Genomic DNA, 14,426 nt, shown 5'->3' with positions numbered 1-14,426 from the left:
GTCCTGCTGCATCGTGGTGGTGGTGGTACGGAAGGCCATGCCAGGGTCCTGCTGCATTGTGGTGTCAGTGGAGGAGGTCCAAACAGGAGCAGCGGATGTCATGGTGGTGGCGGTGGGATGTCCAACTGCACTCGGCATGGTAGTGGTGTCCGGCTGTGGAAGGAATTGAGGTGGCCGTGCAGTGGAATGCAGCAGAGGTCGGCATTGAGGTTAATCGTGACAGTGAAGGCACAGGTGGATATGCCGCCACTGTCTGCTGGAAATACCGACTCTGCTGCATAGCCTGCACGTAAGCAGCATTGCAGGCCTGCATGACACTCAGCTGGAGATCAGGAGTAAGGTGTTCCGACATGCCACGCTCAATTTGGTTAAAAAAATGATGTGCTGGCCTCTGGAGGTCGGCTTTCACTTGATCAAGGCTTTTCCTGAACTCCTGGATACGTGCATTCAAGAGGCTATGTGAAACATCCATTCGGTCACCCAAAGCCTTGATTGCTTCATGTAAAACCGAGCTCAAGTGCAAAAACTCAGGCATGAGTGACCTGTCCGAAGCCCTCTGCCACTGCCGGGAGGAACCCCCCAAAAAAAAGGAGCAGTGGAAGAGGACTGCGAAAGGGGAAGACCTGATGGACCAGCTCCCTGGTCTCCAGTTAGTGTGGAAGGCCCACTTGCTGCTGCGCTGCTGGATGGCTGGGAGGGGTCCGTGGCTGTCGGATGAAGGACCGCTCCAGAACCTGGGCCAACAGTAGTGCTGTATGTGCTGTAAAAAAAGGAAAAAGAAAATTAATATCAAAAATTTACCAGACGCAAAATCCTGTGGAATATAAAAATACAGATTATGGCAATACAATACAACCTAATGCACGTGATAAATACTTACGTTCTCTGGGCAAGGACCGGTCTTAAAAATGCCAGATCTCGATGGTATTTGTGTCCTCTGATCCTTGCTCCTGAACCACTGGGAACACGGCTCTCTTGACGCAGGTCCTTGTTGAAGTGGTCCTTCATCGAACGCCAGCGTGTTTTCACTGTTTTCACTTTGGCCACTGTTAAAAAAAAAAAAAAAAAAAGGTCAGAAAAAGGACTTTTGGCCATGCTCACACAACTGTGTGTGATGACAGAAACTCCTCTGAGTTTCTTTCATCACACACAGTTGTGTGAGCACGCCCAAGGTCTCTGCTGCTTCACACTGCATTGCAATACTTACCAAATGCACTTCGGACCCGATTCGGGGCGTTGTCCCAGCCATCCCACATCACTTGGGCCACCTCATTCCATAAGCACCGGATCGTGACGTTGTTTGAGTGCAGTGGATCCCGGGTTTCCCACAACGGGACTCGCTCCTGGACCAGGGAGATGAGGAGGTCATTCTCGATTAGATCATCCTCCCGTTGTGAAACCTAAAAATTAAATACAGTCATTAAAGTTTGTTCAATTAACATAAGGAAAAGAAAGAAAAAAGATGCTGAGAAATGGCATGAATAGGAAAGTCAACATACAAAAGGATTCCAGAAGAAAAAAGTTAAGAAATACGAAAGAAAGGAAGATTCTAGATAACAGTCAGCCTTGTATACGTACCCGCTGCCGTCTTTCCACCGGACCTTGACTCCGCTGCTCCTGCCCTGTCTCTGCCGCAGTAGAAGAAGAGCTCTAAAAAAAGAAAAATTCAAATTGTCACATGTGTAGATGTGACAGTGAATACTTACCAATCTGACGAGGCAAGTACTCACCTCACTGACATGCTCCACTTCCGACTGTCCTGGATGAAACTCCTCATCAGAAGAAGAAGAAGACATTCTGATGCATGTAGAAAGAAAGAAATGGCAGAAATTAGGACATGAAAGGAAAAAAATAGAAAATAAAGGCATTGGCTAGGATATACTCACATTGTTCAGAGGCTTGTTTGCTTCAAGGTGCTGGGGTCTGTTTGCTCTGCTTGGCTGTCTGCTCAGAAGTGACCAGCAACTGTCCACACCCTCCCTTTATCACCTTGATGGTGGGGGGTGGCTTATCAGTGTCTAGACATGTTTTTCTCTATTGAAACGCATGTGTTCACGAACGCAAACAAACGCATGTGCTTGTGAACGCATGCGTTCATATAGACAGCAATGCGTTTTTTTGTCGCAATCCATGCGCAATCGACCGCATGCGTTACCAGGCGGCAAATTGACGCCTCTAAAAATTGCTACATGTTGCATTTCCGCGCCAAGCCGCAAATGACGAGACGACGCATGCGTCGTTAAACGCGGCAAAACGCGAACAAACAAAAACGCATGCGTCCCTAATGTTAAATATAGGAATACACAACGCATGTGGATATATGCAGTACAAACGCTGCGGACACAACCGCAGATGCGAAACCAGCGTTAAGCATACTTTATCATTTCATATTTTGAGTCCCCTACAAAAATACCTCCTCATGAAGGCCTATGCAATTCCTCATAATTCCAGAATTTGAAGCCCCTTGGTCTTTTAAAGACACCCAGCCTATCTGTTGTATCATGTAACAACTTGCCTTAGTATCCTTTAGATTGTAAGCTCTTGGGAACAATAATTTCTTATATTACTACTTAGTAGCTGTTTTATCAAATATTGTTTGTAATTCTGTGTTTTTGCTACTTTCCTGAATTGTATGGCGCTGAGGAATATGTTGGCGCTATACATATAATACAAGATATAATAATATGTAATTATGTTATATTAGGTATATAGAGTTAAAGTCACTTCCAAATTATAAATGAGATATTAGATTGATTGTTTAACTCACAAATACCATTTTACCAAATGCTGCAGTCGGCAATATCGCTTGCTGTAGAATCAATACAGAATGATGTCAGTATATTAAAAAAATCCAGATTTATTTAATAAGCCATACAGTACATAAAAGGTGCCACATTATGGTTTATAGGAAGCCTTTATCAACTGTTCTCATACTGCTCGTAATTCTATTTTTTGGCGTGACACTTAATAGTCCATTCCATGGAACCCAATGAAACTTTAGAACTACAATATAACAGTAGTGTGACTTTTCTATTGCTTTCCATAGAAGATAGGTTTCAAGAAGGGCGATACAGGGCCGACTCCAGGTTTTCTTGGGCCTTGGGCGAAAGAGTCTCAGTGGGCCCCTTTAACACATGCCAGAATTCATGATGCACAGATATGGCAGTGAAATATAGATATAGTACAATGCCAAAGATTTCTCTTACTTCTTACATTACATGAGTGATATCTATTGTAAATTCTACAATAGCTTACAAACTGGCGCAGTGCGTGCGCTGGGGGAATCAAAAGTCTGCAGTCAGAGTGACTGCAGACTTTTCATTTTAGACAGCGTAGGCCTTCATATGGTATTATGGGCACCACGTAGTCCTTCATACAGTATTATGGGCACTATATAGTCTTCCATACAGTATTATGGGCACCACATACTCCTCTATACAGTATTATTGGCACCACATAGTGCTCCATACTGTATTATGGGCACCACATAGTGCTCCATACAGTCTAATGGGCATCATATATTGCTTCATACAGTAAAATAGGCCCCCATATATTGCTTCATACAGTATAATGGGCCTCATATATTGCACCATAAAGAATAATAGACCCAATATATTACTACATACAGAATAATAGACCCCATATATTGCAACATACAGAAAAATGGACCCCATTTATTGCTCCATACAGAATAATGAGCCCATATATTGCTCCATACAGAATAATGGACCCCATATATTGCTCCATACAGAATAATGGACCCCATATATTGCACCATACAGAATAATGGACCCCTTATTTTGCTCCATACAGAATAATGGACCACGTATATTGCGCCATACAAAATAATGAGACTTTATGTTAGGAGTCGAGTTCCCGCCGCGCACAGGGGGAATCTCGAACCATGTCTGCTGCGGTCTTCCATTCTACATCAGCCGCTGGGGAGCCTGCTCAGCGGAGACGTCAGTCCCAGCGTCTCACTCAGTCTGATACTGTGCAAAGGGTTACTGCTGCTTTTCCAGGCTCTGCTGTTGTAGCCTGCACTGGTCATCGGCGAGCAGGCTTTTCTGGGACTAAGTCCTGCTTTGCACACACTGAGCATGCCCATGGGAGGATTTCTCATTGGAGGTCAGGGGTCACACACTCAGGCCCTGTAGCAGCTCCCATTGGACCACTAGGAAGGTCCTTGTCTGCTGCAGCAATAAAAGGTTCACATGGCCGCACGACCGCACGTCGCATCAACCTGTATTATGAGCTTTGCTACTTGGTGGTCATGTCTGCATGTGGTCAGGGTTTGCTGAAATAAGCCCCTAGAATACCAGCACCTCAGGTGAGGAGTTTTGTATGCTTGGATTCAGGGCCCGGCTGAAATAAGCCCCTAGAATACGGCACCTCCGGTGAGGAGTTGTTTGTATGCTATGCTGGCTGCATGACCACTCTTTGCTTTGCTTAGTTAGGTAGCTGTGATCCTCTGTGAGGTTAACAGGGCACAGCATAAACTTTCATATCTTTGTGATTCTGTGAAGTTAACAGAGTTCGCTTATACCGCCATATAGTGCCACCAATTACTTTGCAGCAGATATCTCTGCACGGTGGACCCCGGGCTGCGAACACACCATGTTGTTTCCTTCCTATACTTGGCATGTTCCGCTAACCCTAAGACCATATATTGCTCCATACAGTATAACCGGCCCCATATAATGCTCCATACAGTATAAAGGGCCCAATATAATGCTTCATACATTATAATGGACGACATATATTGCACAATACTGTATGATGGGTCCCATGTATTGCTCCATACAGTATAATGAGCCCGAATTATTGCCCCATACATTATAATGAGTCCCATATAATGCTCCATACAGTATAATGGGCCCCATATATTTCTCCATACAGTATAATGGGCCCCAAATAATGCTCCATACAGTAAAATGGGCCCCATATATTGCTTCATACAGTATAACGGGTCTCATATATTGCTCCATACTGTATAATGAGTCCCATATAATGCTCCATATAGTATAATGGGCCCCATATAATGCTTCATACAGTATAATGGGCCCAATATAATGCTGCATACAGTATAATGGGCCCCATATATTGCTCCATACAGTATAATGGGCCCCAAATAATGCTCCATACAGTATAATGGGCCCCATATATTGCTCCATACAGTATAATGGGCCCCAAATAATGCTCCATACCGTAAAATGGGCCCCAAATATTGCTTCATACAGTATAACGGGCCTCATATATTGCTCCATACTGTATAATGGGCCTCATATATTGCTCTATACAGAATAATAGACCCCATATATTGCTACATACAGAATAATGGACCCCATATATTGCTACAAACAGAATAATGGACCCCATTTATTGCTCCATACAGAATAATGAGCCCATATAGTGCTCCATACAGAATAATGGACCCCATATATTGCTCCATACAGAATAATGGACCCCATATATTGCTCCATACAGAATAATGGACCCCGTATATTGCTCCATACAAAATAATGAGACCATATATTGCTCCATACAGTATAACCGGCCCCATATAATGCTCCATACAGTGTAAAGGGCCCAATATAATGCTTCATACATTATAATGGACGACATATAATGCCCATACAGTATAATGGGCCCCATGTAATGTTCCATACAGTATAATGGGCCCCATATATTGTTCCATACAGTATAATGGTCCCAATATAATGCTCCATACAGTATAATGGGCCCCATATATTGCTCCATACAGTATAATGGGCCCCAAATAATGCTCCATACAGTATAATGGGCCCCATATATTGCTCCATACAGTATAATGGGCCCCAAATAATGCTCCATACAGTATAATGGGCCCCATATATTGCTCCATACAGTATAATGGGCCCCAAATAATGCTCCATACAGTATAATGAGCCCCATATACTTCTCCATACAGTATAATGAGCCCCATATACTTCTCCATACAGTATAATAGGCCCAATATAGTATAATAGGCCCAATATAGTGCTCCATACAGTATAACGGGCCCCATATATTGCCCATACAGTTTAATGGGCCCCAAATAATGCTCCATACATAATAAATAACTGTTTATTTGCCTCTCGGCATCGCAAACACCTTGATGCCAATTTTCCCAAAAATTATATTATAAATGCACATGAGGATTGCACTAGGGGGTTATTTATGTAATTCATGGACATACTGAGTTTTCCAGAGAAGGCGATGCTCTTTCTTTGGCTAATTGATAGCGGTAACGAATATGGTAATCTATTCAATTCACTTAAAAGGAATCCATCACCAAGTTTTTACTACCCCATCTAAGAGCAACATGATGTAGAGACAGAGACCCTGATTCCATGTGTCACTTGCTGGGTTTGATACCCTTTGAGAAAATCATTGTTTTATCAGGCGAAGTTCATTACTAGTGGACTAGGAATCCTGCCATGTAGTCCTCCATATTCATGACCTCTGTAACCCTGTTCACACCACTGATTGGCAGCTTTTTGCCTATGCCAGTACAAACAGAAAGCTGCCAATCACTGGTATGGGCGGGGTTATACAGAGCTCAGCATTCAGAGAACTGCTTTATCTGCATCAGAGAAAAGAATGATTTTATCAAAACTGCAGCAAACAGCCCAGTAAGTGACACATTGCTGGAATCAGGGTCTATGCCCCTACATCAGACTGCTCTCAGGTGGGGTAGCAAAAATCTAGTTACAGGTTTCTAAGCAGCTTCATTAAATCACCTTTATTGCTGACCAATGTCACATTTTTCATATTTTGCCAATAAAATATATTGTTTTGTTTCATTTCTTCCAACAGATTTTTTTGGTTTTTTTTATCATCATCACTTTATGGACTAAAAACTTTGGATAATAATATTAACCCAGCTACCAATTTGCAGTCTTTTCTGCTGAAATGCTATATTCAGGCCTTCTCTGTATGATATAGTAAATGTATAAAAGATTTTATTAATTTCTAGGACAGTTTGTAAATCCAGAACAAAACAGATTGAATCATTGTTCGTGTGTCACTGCAACCATTTTGTTCTTCTGTCAAATGAAAGATGCAATGTGCCAATCATTGCACAAAATATCTACTATTTTCCCATTTCTTTTGTTCAGTGCGCAGCTGAGTTTGACAAATGAAGTCACAATAAGGAGAAATCAGATTTTTAACCCTATCCCTACCAGCAGAGCCAGTTTACTGGAGATAGGGTTCCATGAAAAATTCAATGTTAAGGCTATTTGGGACTTTACCTATGTTCTGCTGGACTGTAATATTCATGACCTATGCTTAGGGTACGTGCAGATGAACATGTATTTGGTCCTTGTGCTGTTCATGTGGAGAACGGACAGCACAGGGACCAATATTAATCTATGGGCTGGTCCACATGGGCTTTATCCAGACTAGCACGTGCCACCCTATAACGCCTAAGGATATACTATCCACATATGAGAATATGTGCGATAGTCACTCTAGCATCGTTCTTCTTCTTCAGTACATCATGTACATGTACCTTTGGGCCATCTTCCATGTTTCTGTAAGTCTATTTGGGGGCCCATACACATTAGATAAAGCTGGAATTAAATAGTTGATTTCAACTTGGGAAAGGAACAATTAATATGAACAGTTCAATTATTTCAGATGATGATAAGCACTGACTGGAAAAAAGTCAAGGTTGACTGATGTAGGCCATAGCAAATTTGGGGCCTTCAACAAACGATCATTGCTTTAACTGACAAACGATAATTTGTTTTCCCATTTTCGCCTATTGTGCATGGAGACCTTTAGGTTTTCCCTCCCTGTATGGCTCCTTACCAAAATAAGGTTGGCTTGAATTGCTTATTGTCTTTAAATGATAAGTTGCAATCTCCAACTTAATTGTAATGGTAGAAAGAGAACCTGTCAGCACAATTTGTAAGAGTAAAGACATGGCTGTAATGGCGCAGTAATTCAGACTAAATTGATGTCTTTGGTAAAAAATCCACTTTGTGGTTCTTCTGTAATCGCCATTTGAAGTTTTCTGACAATAGATTTTGGTGCTCAGGGGCCGGACTGTGCACCGGGTCTTCTCCTCCCTGTGTGTGTTTCCCCGACTTCGCCGTCTTTCTCCGGTCTGTGAATGACCTGCAACCTCTGTTTGAAGTTTGAAATCTCAGCAGTGACCTGTCATTAACAGACCGGAGACAGGGAGAAGAACTGAGGAATCACAGACAGGGAGGAGAAGACCCAGTGCACAGTCCGGCCCCGAAATCTATTTAGGAGAAAACTTCAAACGGTGATTAAAGAAAAACCATAAAACAGATTTCTTCACCAAAGGTATCAGTTTATTCAGTATTATAGCGCCACTACAGCCATGTCTATATTTTACAGTACAAAATTGTGCTGACAGGTTTTCTTTACGCTTCCCTGCTATGGTTTGGTTCAGTTTGCACAATGTAGCACAGGAATTCTCAATAGCAAATTTCAAGTTCTTCCAATAGGTTCCAATATCTATATATCCTCATAGATTGTAAGCTTGCGAGCAGCAGGGCCCTCATTCCTCCTGGTATCTGTTTTGAACTGTGATTTCTGTTATGCTGTAATGTCTGTTGTCTGTATAAGTCCCCTCTATAAGTTGTAAAGCGCTGCGGAGTATGTTGGCGCTATATAAATAAAATTATTATTATTATTATATATCCAATAGAGAGGAAAGCTGTGGGAATGCTCTGATAATTATTCTGTTACCTGGTCAATATCAAGGAAATCCTGAAAACATGTCATGTTGGCAGTTGGACCCGCATAACTGTGATCCCCAGGACATTTATATTAAGGTCCAACTAGCAATATATTTAAAACATAAGTCCATTTTGTTATTATATTTTGAATGATGGTGTTATCCTGTGCACACAGGAGGTAGCATCAATAAATTCTAATAAATTTCTCATATCGGTTGATCCACAAGTAATCACAAATAATTGGCCCTAAACCCCATCTTCAGGTCAGTCTAAAGCTGGAAGCTTGTGCCTGTTATTGTGTCTGAACCTGCGCCCGTTTCCTTGGTACTTGATTCCTGATTCCGGAGGGGAACTTAAGTACTGAATATTTTTGGTTTATTATTTTATCTAATTTATTTTGTTCTTAAGGTCCTGATGTTTTGACCTTGGTGGTTGGATCAGACATCAGCCGCTTTCCTAATACTCCCAGACCAACATGCCGGGGTTATTTACATAAGCGAACTCATTCAGGATTGTTGAAAGGATGGAGGAAGAGGTGGTTCGTTCTCAAACATGATGGGAGTCTTCACTACTACAAGCATAAAAAGGTAAGTAACAGATATCGCATGCAGTGTTGTAGATGTAGCATTTTCTAACGACGTACTTGTCACAATGCAGAAAACTGTTATCTGACATCTAACTTACATTTTAAGAGTATAATATTTGCAACCCATTCCCTGGAATAGGTCATCAGTATCAGATTGGTGAGACCCAACACCTAGAGAGAGACCCAAACAAATCATCGCTGGCTGGATGTAAACACTGAACAGCTGCAGTCAATGTGTAGTGGCAGATCAGTAATTATACTCAGATTACATCCATTAATGTCCTTTATAGTAACCACACAGAGGTAACAATCATCACTGTGATTCCTCTGTTCTCTCCAAACCAAAGATATGCCAAATTTCAGACATTTTCTTGTACCAGTTATCCACTGCCGATGGTGTCCAATACAAGCTTTACAGACAATGTCTGGAGCTCATGTCTTATTATGGTCCCCTAGTTTTATTTTGAAATAGCTTAGTAATGCTCTTTTCACAAAATCAGAAATGGATTTTATTTGTTCCCTCAATGTATACTCTCCACAAACGTAGCAAAAGCTATTGGAATGATTCAAACACTGGCTTCGTGAGGAGGCCATGTTATCACCTGCAACGGTGAAAAATATAAAGACATAAAAAATATAGAAAGGCAGCACTCACTGTTTCCTGTGGTGAAAAGAAGTCCTTTATTTCAATTCATATGGACATTAAAAGCGGCATAGCGGTGTGTGAGGGGAGATATGCGAGGAGATGGAAGGATGACAGCCCTTTCGCGCACAGGTGGCACTTCTACACGTCCAATCTAAAAAGGAAAGATTAGACCTGTGGAAGCGCTACCTGTCCGCAATACGCCCATCGTCCTTCCATCTCCTCGCATATCACACACAAGTCACATTGGGGGAATGCATTAGTTTCATGGATGAATTATCTCAAAAACTAGAACTAATTTAGCAAAAGTAATGTAATTTTTGAATCTGGCACCCTCAAAATACCCTAAGGCTATGTGCACACATTCAGGATTTTTATCGTTTTTTTTTTTTGTCCGTTTTCCGACGAAAAAATGCTAAAAAAAAGCTTACATAAGCATCCCCTCATTTTTAATGCATTCTGCGTTTTTTGTACACATGCTGCGTTTTCATTCATGCATGTTCATTCACATAGGAATTCATTGATCCGCTTACTTCCCGCATGGTGGGCATAGTGGATCATGTGCGGTTGGTACCCTGGGTGGAGACGAGACTCTCCTCCAGGCCCTGGGAACCATATAATTGTTAAAAAAAAAAGAATTAAAATAAATAATTGTGATATTCTCACCTTCCGGCGGCCCCTGCAGCCTTCCCACTCCTCGCGATGCTTCCGTTCCCAGTAATGCCTTGCGAAAATGACCTGTGATGACGTAGCAGTCTCGCATAGGCAGCATCAATAGTAAAAAGTTGGTCACACTTGTCAAACACTATGTTTGACAAGTGTGACCAACCTGTCAATCAGTTTTCCAAGTGATGCTACAGATCGCTTGGAAAACGTTAGCATTCTGCAAGCTAATTGCGCTTTTAAAACGCTAGTGTTTAACGGGAATATGCATGCCAATTCCACATGCGTTATACCCGCGGCAGGGATGCAGAATTGCAGCGGAAATTTCCGCGGCAATTCTGCTACATGTGCACTTAGCCTAAATCAATTTAAAAAAAAAAATAGGCACCTGAAAAATTTTTTTTTGTAGAACTGCGGAATTAAAATCCCTGTCGAGGAAAAAATTCCCAAATTCATGTGTAGCCACACCTACATTTGTTTGGTACATTATCTAAAAAAGCAGAGCTGCTACAAAATGAATGAACATATTCTGATTCAGAGGACTGAATATGCCTTCTCTAAAATAGGAGCTGATCTACAGTACTCTGCACATTGAATGGAGTTGTGCAGAGCATGTGGTGTTTATATCCAGACACCGCCAGAGCTAATATAGCTGATTGGTGGGGGTGTCTGGTATCAGACCATACCGATCCAATATGGATGCCCTACCCTCATGATAGGTCATCAGTATCATATGATTGGACAACCCCTTTAAGTGTCAAATTCTGCATCATGGTATAGTTAACATAGCTACATCTGTATGTTGACATTTTCAATATTATAATGTGTATCCACTTTCATGGATACATCTTCAGCCAATTTCAAGCCACAATTTGATCTACGTAAATTATGAAAAAAAAAATTAAAATGGACATTTTGGAAATATGTTCAATAATAACACTGTTACATTGAAAATGAAATAATTGCAGGATTTTTCTGTATCTCAGTTCACTTTTCATCCACAAGGTGGCGTTTATTCCTGTGTATTCCTGCATTGGACATTTCAGCAACACTGTCTTTCCATGTGTGATAGTAATACTGACATTTATGGGAAGGTGGAGAACAGTTAATGATCATTTCCCAGCTGATGTTATGTGAATATTTTAGAACATTTTCTTTATTAGGATTTTTTTTAGTCAATTGAGCAAATATCAGGTTGACTAATGAATGCTGAGCAATATTCCTAGCATTCATCTGAGCTACAGGGTCCTCGTTCAATACAATATATACTGCTGCAACATTTACACAGTGCAGTGTCATACACCGCCAAAAAATAATGATAGTTAAGAGCTGGGACAAAAGTCTGCAGTCACTATGTGACGGTACATTGCTCAATGCTCACGGTATCCCGAATCTAGAAAAAAAAAAAAAAAAAATGGAATTCTACCATTGTTTCTTGAGATTTTGGATTAATGGCAAAAATGAACTGGCAACATGATGCTCCATGCCAGTACAATTATGGCGATACCATCTCCAGTTTTATTGTCCTTTTAATGTTAAAAAAAAAGACAAAAACAAATGAAATAAAAAACTAAAAAAAAATTTTTTTGTTTGCGCCTTTTTTTGAGACTTGCACCTTTTTTATTTTTCTGTTTATGGAGCTGGATGAGTGCTTGTTTTTTGTAAGCTGAGTTGACATTTTTATTGATACCGTTTTGGGGTACTTGTGACATTTTTATCACTTTTTATTGTATTTTTTAGGGGAGAAAGTACGGAGAACAAAAAAGCAGTAATTCTGGTTTTTCTAATTTTTTTTTGTAGTATGGGATCAATTTTATATTTTAACCCCTTCATGACCTTGGGATTTTCCGTTTTTCCGTGTTTGTTTTTCGCTTCCCTCCTTCCCAGAGCCGTAACTTTTTTATTTTTCCGGCAATATGGCCATGTGAGGGCTTATTTTTTGCGAAACAAGTTGTACTTTTCAACGACATCATTTGTTTTAGCATGTCGTGTACTAGAAAACGGGAAAAAATTCCAAGTGCGGAGAAATTGAAAAAAAAGTGCAATCCCACACTTGTTTTTTGTTTGGCTTTTTTGCTAGGTTCACTAAATGCTAAAACTGACCTGCCATTATGATTCCTCAGGTCATTACAAGTTCATAGACACCTAACATGACTAGGTTATTTTTTATCTAAGTGGTGGAAAAAAATTCCAAACTTTGGTTAAAAAAAAAAATTTGCGCCTATACCCGTAGCATCTCCATTTTTCATGATCTGAGGTCGGTTGAGGGCTTATTTTTTTATTTGATCGACTGTTATTGCATTTTAATGCAATGTCGCGGTGACCAATAAAACGTAATTCTGGCATTTCGAATTTTTTTCTCATTACGCTGTTTAGCGATCAGGTTAATGCTTTTTTTATTGATAGATCGGGCGATTCTGAACGCCGCAATACCAAATATGTGTAGGTTTGATTTTTTTTTTTTATTGATTTATTTTGAATGGGGTGAAAGGTTTAAACTGTTATATTTTTTTAATTTTTTTTTCACATTTTTTTTACTTTTTTTTTTTTACTTTTGCCATGCTTCAATAGCCTTCATAGGAGGCTAGAAGCTGGCACAACTCGATCGCCTCTGGTACATAGCAGTGATCATCAGATCGCTGCCATACAGCAGAAATGCAGGTGTGCTGTGAGCGCCGACCACAGGGTGACGCTCACAGCAAACCGGCATCAGTAACCATAGAGGTCTCAAGGACCTGTATGGTTACAATGTAGAAGCATCGCCGACCCCCGATCATGTGACGGGGGTCAGCGATGCGCTCATTTCCGGCCGCCTGGCCGGAAGCGCCGGTTAAATGCCGCTGTCAGCGTTTGACAGCAGCATTTAACTAGTTAATAGCGGTGGGTGAATCACGATTTCACCCGCCGCTATTGCCGGCACATGTCAGCTGTTCAAAACAGCTGACATGTCCCAGCGGGGGTTCTGACCTCGGACGTACTATCCCGTCCGAGGTCAGAAAGGGGTTAATATAGAAGACTTTTATTGACGTGGCAAAACCAATTATACAGTACGGTATATGTAATGTTACATTTTTTATTTTTATGGGGAGAAATACAGTAGATGGTTTATATTCTATTATATTTTTTATGTTTTTACTTTCTCTTTTATTTTCCTGAGTTTCACAGAAGGACTAAGATGTTATGCCGTTATTGGGGACCTTTTATTAGGCTATGTGCACATGTTGCGGATTTGCCTGTGGAATTTTCTGTGCAGATTCTGCATGTCTTGACAGAAAACTCAGGTCAAAATCTGCATGTTTTTTATGCGGATTTAGTGCGTTTTTCCTGCGGATCTACTGCGGATTCTGTGCAGATTTCATGCTTTTTTACCCCTGCGTTTTCCTATAGTGGAATGGGTGCAGAAACGCTGCAGAAACGCACAAAGAATTGTCATGGTCCTTTTTTTAATCCACTGCGTATTCCATGCGGAATTTTCCGCACCAATAGCACAGCATTTTTTTTCCCATTGATTTACATTGTATTGAAAATCACTTGTGGTTCTGCAGCATTTCTGCAGGGAAAAAAACGCTGCGGATCCGCAATAAATCCGCAACGTGTGCACATAGCCTAATCAGGCCCCTGGCTAACTGGTAACCCATCAGTCCTGAGTGATTGCATGGTGGGGTCATTGTGAGCTGGGGAGCAAGTGCATCGGATATTTTGTAATTGAAAAGTCAGTGTCAGAGACTGACAGCGACAATTAAATGAGTAGACTGCAGCAATCTGAGCACGCTCCGGCCACTGCCGTTACAGACAGAAT

The 14,426-nt window shown here is 41.0% G+C and overlaps 1 protein-coding gene across 2 annotated transcripts in view; it reads left to right on the top strand.

Moving 5' to 3' along the window:
* LOC143793791 (uncharacterized) overlaps window positions 1–14,426 on the top strand; it is a 133,439-nt gene that overhangs the window by 84,434 nt on the left and 34,579 nt on the right. For both annotated transcript variants that reach the window (XM_077280777.1, XM_077280776.1), the window contains one exon: window positions 9,144–9,322. In XM_077280777.1, the coding sequence (XP_077136892.1) occupies window positions 9,144–9,322 (179 nt within the window). The remainder of the gene's footprint in view (window positions 1–9,143; window positions 9,323–14,426) is intronic.

The sequence above is a fragment of the Ranitomeya variabilis genome, chromosome 1, assembly GCF_051348905.1.
Source record: "Ranitomeya variabilis isolate aRanVar5 chromosome 1, aRanVar5.hap1, whole genome shotgun sequence".
Classification (NCBI taxonomy): domain Eukaryota; kingdom Metazoa; phylum Chordata; class Amphibia; order Anura; family Dendrobatidae; genus Ranitomeya; species Ranitomeya variabilis.
Note: the sequence above shows the minus strand (reverse complement) of the source record. Positions and strands in the feature narration are given on the sequence as shown.